The 8,790-nt window shown below is 44.4% G+C and overlaps 1 protein-coding gene across 4 annotated transcripts in view; it reads left to right on the forward strand.

Annotated features, from left to right (window-relative positions):
• Positions 1 to 8,790, forward strand: part of PLEKHA7 (pleckstrin homology domain containing A7) — a 244,745-nt gene that overhangs the window by 179,102 nt on the left and 56,853 nt on the right. For all 4 annotated transcript variants that reach the window (XM_069091103.1, XM_069091108.1, XM_069091104.1 and 1 more), the window contains one exon: positions 4,021 to 4,196. In XM_069091103.1, the coding sequence (XP_068947204.1) occupies positions 4,021 to 4,196 (176 nt within the window). The remainder of the gene's footprint in view (positions 1 to 4,020; positions 4,197 to 8,790) is intronic.

Consider the following 8,790-nt stretch of genomic DNA (forward strand, 5'->3'; position numbering starts at 1 on the left):
ATAGCTGTTCAGATACTCTTAAGGCACAGCTCTGATAACTCTGCTTCTCTGCTCAAAGATCTTAAGCAATTCTCTACTGCCTCTAAGATAAAAATACAGATTCGTCATCATGGCATTTAAGGCTCTCCCAGTCTGGCGCCCACCTACATTTCAGTCTTATTTTATGTGATTTCCTTTATACACTCTACGTTCCTTTCTACCTCCTACCTGCACACACTCCCACAAGCTGTCCCCCATGCTTGAAATGAATCCTTCCTCATCTCTGACTCTCAGCATCCTTAGCTTTCTTTAAGGCTCTGCTCTGGTGTCACCTCTTCTGGGAAGCCTTCCCTGATTGTCCCGATCATTAATGCTCTCTCCTTCCTAGTATTACCTTGTAGGTATGTACACGTGTGCCTTGCCCTTTCTCTCCCAACACAGGATCATAACACAGGGCACACAACTGACTCTTAATAAATTGCTTTTTGACTTGAATCAGATTGTTGGGGCAATTTTCTTAGTGGAATGCAGACTTGTTATTAGCCAGAAAGCCTTCCTCCAAATCCCTCTGAGAACAAATATCTAGTGACAGATTTCATCAATTCAATTCAGTTCAACCAGCCTTTTTTGTACACCAGGCATCCCAAAGTAGCTCCCCAAGACTCTATATACCATATGCTAACACTTCATCTGAAGGTGTGAGAAATATATTCTAGGAAAGCCTCGGTTATGGTTGTATTGTCCTTCTTCTGTCCTTTTCTGCCCTTCCTCACTCCTGCCTTAAATTTTCTTAGAAAAACTCAGCCAACAGCATTCACTGAACCCTTAGTTTTTAAGGTATAGAAAGTGCATCTTGGCACTTCTGAGGTAAGTTCTCTGCAGTCTAATGACATCAGTCCATCTTAATTATCAGCAAAAATTTTATTAAGAACTTTTGTACTTAATTTGAATACTAAATTTGAATTTGAACACTGAACTGAATTTGAACACTGCACTAGGTAGTAGGGAGGAACATACAAAGTGCAAATAAAGAAATGGTCCTTTACCCTCATGAAACTTGATATTAATCTAGGATTCTAGGGGTATAAGAGACAAACACAAATGTCTATCCTATGTAATGTTACATACTAAGTGTCGTGGTTGTATGAAGCAAACGTAATGTCTGAGATTGGACAAATCAAGGAAGCCTTTGTGGAAGAGGTGTCATTTGGGTTGAGCTTTAGATGAGGGGTAGAAATCCAACAGGCAGAAATGGGAGGGATGACCATTATAGGCACAGGGAGGGAGCTAGATGAAAGTGGCCATAAAAATATCTCATAGTAAACATTTAGAGACAGGTTATGATGTTTCTGTTGCAAAACACACATTCTGAGGATGGAGAGGGTGTGACTGGGATCTTGGTGGAGTCTAGCAAGTCCTGTGTGGGTGTCTGACTGTAGGATAAGTGGGTGTGCTTCCTGTCCCAAAAGAGCTAATGAAGCTCCTAGTGTTCATGGTGTAGTGGGAAGAGAGGGAGGGAGGAAGGAAGGAAGGGAAGAAGAGAAGGAGGGAGGGAGGGATAGAAGGAGTGAGGGAGAGAAGGAGGGAGGGAGGGATAGAAGGAGGGAAGGAGAGAAGAAAGGAGGGAGGGAACAAGCATTTATTTAGCCCCTACTATGTGCCAGGTACTCTTGCTAAGTACTTTATAAATTTTGTGTCATTTGATCCTTACAACAACCCTGGGAGGTAGGGGCTGTTATTATTCTCATTTTATAATTGAGGAAACTGAGGTAATCAGAGGTTGTGACTTGCCCAAGATCCTACCACCTCAGCGGTCACATTTGAACTCGGGTCTTCCTGACTCCAAACCCAGTGCTCCCTCCACTGAACACCTATGCCACTTGGAGTGTCCTGAGTTCAAGTTCTAATATCTATAAAATGATGATGTTGGTCTAGATCAGGGGTCCTTAGTCTGGGGTCCCCAGGACCTCCAAGGATTTGTGGGTAGATTTCAGGGGTTCTGTGAAATTGCATGAGAAAAATTTAGATCCTCATTTTCGCTAACCTCCCCCTGAAATTGAGCCTTACATTCTGTTGTGAATGTGCGAAACAAACATTATTCCATAGTCTTTACCTGGCAACCAAAGGGGTCCATGTCATAGAAAAGGCTAAGAATCCTTACTCTAGATACTCTCCAAGGTCCCCTTGGATACCCCATGATTATGGGTGACTCTGCCCTTTACTGGGTATCTGACATTAGGTGAGTCATTTTTAACCCCTCTGAGCCTCAGTCTCCTCATCTGTAAAGTGGGGATGATAAGGCTTGACATCTTTATTTCATGGGGCTGTTGTTGGGGGAAAGTTTATAATCCTTTAGGAGCTATAGAAAGAAATGTGAATTGTAGGTCAGTCAATGAAACCTCTCCCTGAAATCTGCCTTAGTCACATGTCTTATTGCTGTGATTCTCAAATCTCTCCTTGTTACTGTTAAGAATAAGTCAGTGCTTGGTACTATAGCTCCTTCAGGTCTGCGGGAGGGACAAGGCAGCAGAGAGCTTCATTGTCTGTCCACTGTTCCAGTCCTGGGGACGGTGGGGGCTGCCATCTTTTCATTAATACATTAGCTTACATCGACTGGCATTGCTGTCCTGGTTCAGCTATAGCTCCTTGGATGCTTGGCTGACTCCGTGGGCCAAGTTGGAGGGGGCAGCCTGCACAAGAAGGATGCTCGGGGGCTTGGGGGCACAGTGTACTCACGTATGCTTGCTTTCAGGACTCACTGACTCCTTTGGCTAGAGACTGACTGACTACAGAATGCCCCAGCTGTGCCCTCAGTCCATTACTTTATCGGTCACTGAAAGTCTCTGTTTCTTTCTTTCAGGAAACATAAGCTGCTAATTGAGAACGCAGAGTATCTTGAAGTAAATCACCATGTTATCTTCGGGCTTGTTTTGTTTCTGTCTTTAGCTTCAGTGCCTAACACAGTGCTTGCCTTGGAGTGGGTGTTTAAATGCCTGTTGGTTCACTGACTGAGTAAATCTGTTGCAAAAGCTAGCAGCCCATCCCTAGAAAGTTTTGTCACTCCCTTCCTTGGAAGCAGAAAAAGTGCTTTGCTTTTGGGAGTGGGGAGGAGGATCTTAAACTTGAACAGCTAGGCATTGCTAATGGTGACACAATGGATAGAATGCAGGAGTTAGGAGGACCTGAGTTCAAATCTGTCCTTAGGTACTCATTAGCTCTCAATTGTACCGTGCCAGATTACTTGTCTAAGTGTTTAGCCTAGTATCTGCACATAGTAAGTGCTATGTAAATGTTAGCTATTATTATTATTATTTGAGAAAATGTTTATAAAGTGTTTTGCAAACCCTGAAGCATTTTGTAAATGCTAGCCATCCAGTATGATGTCAGCCTCAAGCCGCCTGTTACTACAGCAGATTTCAGGACCTCATTCCAGCGGTAGCCAAACAGGGATATACACTGCAACAGAGCCAGACTGGGCAGCTCCAAGTGTGTTTGCTTTCTAAGGAGAGAGTGTGGAAAAAATCTGGTTCTCGTGTAAACTTCATCTGCAGGACCCTCCTCGAGCTGTCTGGGAAGAGTAAATAGAAAACAGACGTAAAAGTCTGTGAGACTCTTAGAAGAAAACAAACGTCTGTCACTGTGTTTTATAGGCTGTGAAGAGTCTTTGGTATTTCAGGGCTATGGAAATACAGTAGTTGTTAGGGCTGATGTGTTCTTGAACTCATGGGGATGGACAGGGCTGGTCTTAGACTCTCCAGGGCAGAGGAGCACATGGCATGTATGAATGATGTTTTGTCTCTCTTTTTTTCTTTCTTAATTTCTTTCTTTCTCTCTCTCCCTTCTGTTCCTTCCTTCCTTCTTTCCTCTCTCTCTCTTTCTTTTTCTCTTCTTCCCCTTCCTTCTTCCCTCTCTTTCTCCCTCTTCCTTCCTTTTTTTCTCTTTCTCTCTTCCCCTCTTTCTCCCTCCCTTCCTTCCTACAGGGTATGAGTTTCCCTGTGCTTTCTGCCCTCTAACACATACCTCCCTCCCCTGCATTTGTAGGCTGTCCACAATGGCATGCGGGCTCACATCTACAACACCTCTGGCATCGACTTTTCGGCAGAGCACTCGGGGATGAGAACTTACTATTTCAGCGCTGACACTCTAGAAGATATGAACGGCTGGATCAGAGCCATGAACCAGGCTGCCCAGCTACAGTCTCGAGCAACATTGAAGCGGTCAGTGCTCCAGAGGAAAGCCCTCTTGTGTCGAGCTTTGTGTGTGGGCAGAATAGGTCTCTGCCTCTGGGGGTTGGCTTTAAGGGCACCTGAACAGTCCCCTTTCCTGAAACAGGTGTCTGAAATCCCATCATTCATTCATTCATGTTCAGCCTTACTCTTTCTTTCCCTTAGCTCCTTTTTATAACTAAAAATATTCCCAGCAGATGGAGTGCTGGGCCTGGAATCAGGAAGACCTGAGTTCAAATGTGACCTCAAGCACTCCCTCGCTCTTTGACCCTGGGCAAGTCACTTAACCTCTGATTTCCTCAGTTTCCTCAGCTGTAAAATGAGGACAGTGACAACATTTACCTCCCAGGGTTGGTGTGAGGATCAAATGAGATAATACCTGTACAAGGCCTTAGCATATAAGTTAGTGCCTGGCATATAAGTAGACCCTATATAAATGCTTATTCCCTTCCCTTCTCTCTCCACTCCCAGTCTTCTACTGTCCCAGATATTAACACATCAAGTTCCTAAAATCTTAACGTGACTATCAAAGAGGATCTTTGGAGTTTACAAAGCATATTTATTGTCAGTCAGTTAGCATTTATCAAGAGTCTACTATGTGCCAGAAACTGTGTTAAGTGCTGGGGGGAAAAAAAGACAAAAAACACAAAATAAACAAAAACACAAACCCCCCCAGTCCCTGTTCTTGAGAAACTCGCAGCTGATGTAACCTATGATTTTCACAAGAACCTTGTGAGGTGGGCAGAGCCGAATTTCTCATCTCCCAGCTGCTTTGCCTCAGTTTCCTTATCTGTAAAATGGGAATAATAACAATTGCACCTAGGGTTATTGTGAGTATAAAATGAGAGAATGTCTGTAAAGCTCTTCACAAACCTTCCAAGTACTATGGGAATGCTCGCTCTGTTGTAAATGAAGATTGCTTTGAGGGGAATCGGAAGAGCTGGGCTTTGAACTCATTCTTCAGCCCAGAACCTCTAGAGTGCTGGTTGGTGCAGGAGACAGAAGGAGAGACTGGGAGTCAGGAAGAGCCATGTTCCCATCCTGCCTCAGACACTCGCTAGCTCTGTGACCCCAGGCGCGTCACTCTTACCTTCAGTTTTCTCATTGCCTGCTGACTGTGTTATAGTGGGATTCTTTTGATGCACGGGATGGATGGGGTGGCCTCAGGGGCCCCTCCCAGCTCTCAGATTCTGTGATTCTGTCAAGGCAGGTGTCGAAGTCTGTTATTTGAGTCCCTTTACGTAACACAGGTCCTGCTCCCTCCCTGGGCTGACCTCGTGGACCAGATGAGACACAGGCTGGATTGTACAACAGGGAGATTCAGAACTGGATGAATGACCAGCCCCAGAGAGTGGCCATTACTAGAATGAAGTCATCTGGCAAATGGTGATGAAAATAATGGCACTTTCTTCACAGGGTTGTTGTAAGTTCCAAATGAGATAACGTATAGAAAGCACTCTGCAAACCTTAGAGCGCTTTTTGTGTATCCGTATTATGTTAGCAAAGTGTCTTTTCCATATTGGGAGAATATTAATAATAAATATTCTTTCTTGAATTGAAATCCAGATCTCCTATCTTCAAGTTCATTGTTTTTCCTATTGTATCCTGCAACCTGCTAGATCAGTTTTCCCTCCGATGAGAGGTGTTAGGACAGCATGAATGAGCTTGGCAAGAGAGTTGAGGGAGCTAAGATGACCTTGACAGTGTCATCACTTTTCTGAGTGTCTTCCCTGCCCATGGCCCACTCACTCCTTCCAGTGAGGATCCCACTGAACTCTCCTTCCTTGGGGCCTGGAGGAAATTGAGGCAGACAGAGGTTAAAGGACTGACTCAGAACCATGGACATTCGAATCTCAGTCTTTCTGGCTCTGTGGCCAGCTGTCTCTAGCCACACATGATGCCTTTTAGCTCTAATGTGATGACATTTAGTAGGGATCAGTGTAAAATTTTACAGTTGCTATGCAAATATAGAAATGATGTAGGCATGCCTAGACATTATTTAATTTGTAAAAAGACTATGGCATTTTATAGACTGTAAGTGAGTCACCAGTGTGACATGGTCGCCAAAGAAGTTTATGTTGTCTAAGGCTGCATTAATAGAAGGAGGAAGATGATAATAGTCTTGGCATCCTCTGTCTTGGTCAGACGGCCTCTGGAGTGTTGTTTTCTGTTCTGAATGCCATATCTTAGGAAGGATAGTGGCCAATTGAAGTTATTGGAAAAGACAATGACCAAGATGTTGGGAAGATTGGGAATTAGGGTCATAGTTTGAGGCACGAAAGCTGTTTAGCCTGGAAAAGAAGACTTAAGGAAAGCATAACCCCTGTCTTCAAGTATTTGGAGGGTTGTCAGATGGAAGAGAAAAGATTATTAGGGTCATTTTTTCTTGGCCCGAGGAGGCAGCTGGGTGGTACACTGGACCTGGAGTCAGGAAGACCCGAGTTCCAATGTTGCCTCTAAAGCTTACCAGCCTTGTGACCCTGGGCAAGTCATTTAACCACTTTCAGTCTCATTTTCCTCATCTGTAAAATGGAGCTAATAACAGAATAGCACTTGCTTCCCAAGGTGGTTGTGAGGATAAAATAGGATGACATATATAAGGTATATTGCAAATCTTAAAGCACTTTATGAGAAAACTAAAAAGAAGGGAAAAAATGTTTATCATGTACATACTATGTACCAGGCTCTGTACTAAGCACATTTAAATGGATATATAAATGCTAGATATTATTATTATTATTATGGGATAGTGGGTAGATGTTTCAGAGAGGCTGATTTCAGGATTTAAAGAAAAAATTCCTAAAAATTATTGCTATCCCAAATAAAATGGACCATTTGGGGAATCATTAGGATAGTCATCGCTGCATTAATTGAGCACCTACCATGTTTTAGAACCCTGTGCTTGGCAGACTTTGGGGTAGGGGGGAGGTGACGGGGAGGAGAGGGTGGAACTAGGAATATGAATTAGATGTAGTCCCCATCCTTATGTGATTTACCCCTTAATAAAGGGTACAAATCCTTCTAAGCTGTGCAACCTTTTTCAAATCACAGCCTCTCTGGGCCTCAGTTTCCTCATCAATAAAATGGGAGGGTCAGATTTCATGTTCTCTAAGACCCCTTCAGGTTCTAGATCTGTGATCAGTTTACAAGCCAGGAGGCGAGTGAGGTTTGCTGAGTGTAGACCCCCCTCGGAATGACCGGTTTAGTGCAGAAATTAATGAGTATGAATATTAACAGCCTCCCCCAGCCAAAGGCAAAACCTCTCTCCTCTGAGAAGGACCCTGGCTCCACTTCCCAGTGCTCTCAGCTTGTGTTTCTCTAGCCCCAGAATACCTGGAAAGCTCAAATAACAGGAATTGTATTTATTTTTGTCTGGCCTGTCTGCTGCTGCACAGTTTTGACAAAAGAGTTAGGTGACAGCTAAACAAACTGGGGTGTGGAATTTATTTTTAAAAAACCAGCTCTAGGTTTGGCACAGACGAAGTCTTGCCTCCTCCCCCTCCGAGGGCCTGGCTTTGATTGATGGGAGGAATAGAAACCCTGAGGCCCCAGGAGAGCTTGAGGGTGGCACTCATCAGACAGGGCCTGAATGGGGCCCAGTGGAGTTTGGGGCCCTCGGCCTATCATTTAGGGTTTCATTCTCCATGTCTGAGGTTCGGGGTAACTCAGTAAGATGGAAGGTCTGTATTAACCTGGAACTCCCACTGCCAAATGTTGTAGGTAGATAATGGAAATTTGCTGCCTACAAGGAAACCTGCCTAGCATTATGTACAATAGGATGCCACCCAGTCCACCAATGACTGTTAGTAACTAGATGACTAAGGCTGTGCTTGACCCTCTGGGGGAGAAGAGTCCTACTAAATTTGGAGACAAAAGATGTGGGCAGTCTAGTGTAGCCCATGCCTGAACAAGGATCACCTGACAGGTGGTCATTACTCCTTGACTTGGAGACTTCCAGTAAGGGGGAACCTTCAGATCTCCTCTCAAGGTGTCTTTCTTCTCCCACATCTGAAGAGACCCAAGCTCATCTTGAGGCAGCCACATTCCATGTTTTTTTTTTTCCCCCCTGTTGAGTCCTATTAATCATGACTCCATTTTGGGGTTTTCTTGGCAAAGTTGCATTTCCTCCTCCAGCTCATTTTACAAATGAGGAAACTGAGGTAAAAGGTGACTTGCCCAGAGTCACACAGCTAATAAGTGTCTGAGGCCGGATTTGAACTCAGGAAGATGAACCAGTGCTCTGTCCTAGATGCCCAACTCTAAATTGTTAAGAAGTATTTCTTTGGGGGCGGCCAGGTAGCACAGCAAGTAAGAGCACCGGCTCCAGTGTTGAGAAGACCTGGAGATCGAATCCCGGGCTCAGACACTTAGCACCCACCCAGAAACACCTGGCCGTGTAACCTTGAGCAAGTTACTTAACCCCAATTGCTTAGGGGCAGCCAGGTGGCTCAGCGAGTAAGAGCACCGGCTCCAGTGTCGGGATGACCTGGATCAAATCCGGGCTCAGATACTCAGCACCACACCCAGAAATAACTGGCCATGTAACCTTGAGCAAGTTACTTAACCCCGATTGCTTTAAAAAAAA

This window comes from Petaurus breviceps, unplaced genomic scaffold (genome assembly GCF_028583685.1).
Source record: "Petaurus breviceps papuanus isolate PSGF00001 unplaced genomic scaffold, PetGlider_PUasm1.0 188, whole genome shotgun sequence".
Classification (NCBI taxonomy): domain Eukaryota; kingdom Metazoa; phylum Chordata; class Mammalia; order Diprotodontia; family Petauridae; genus Petaurus; species Petaurus breviceps.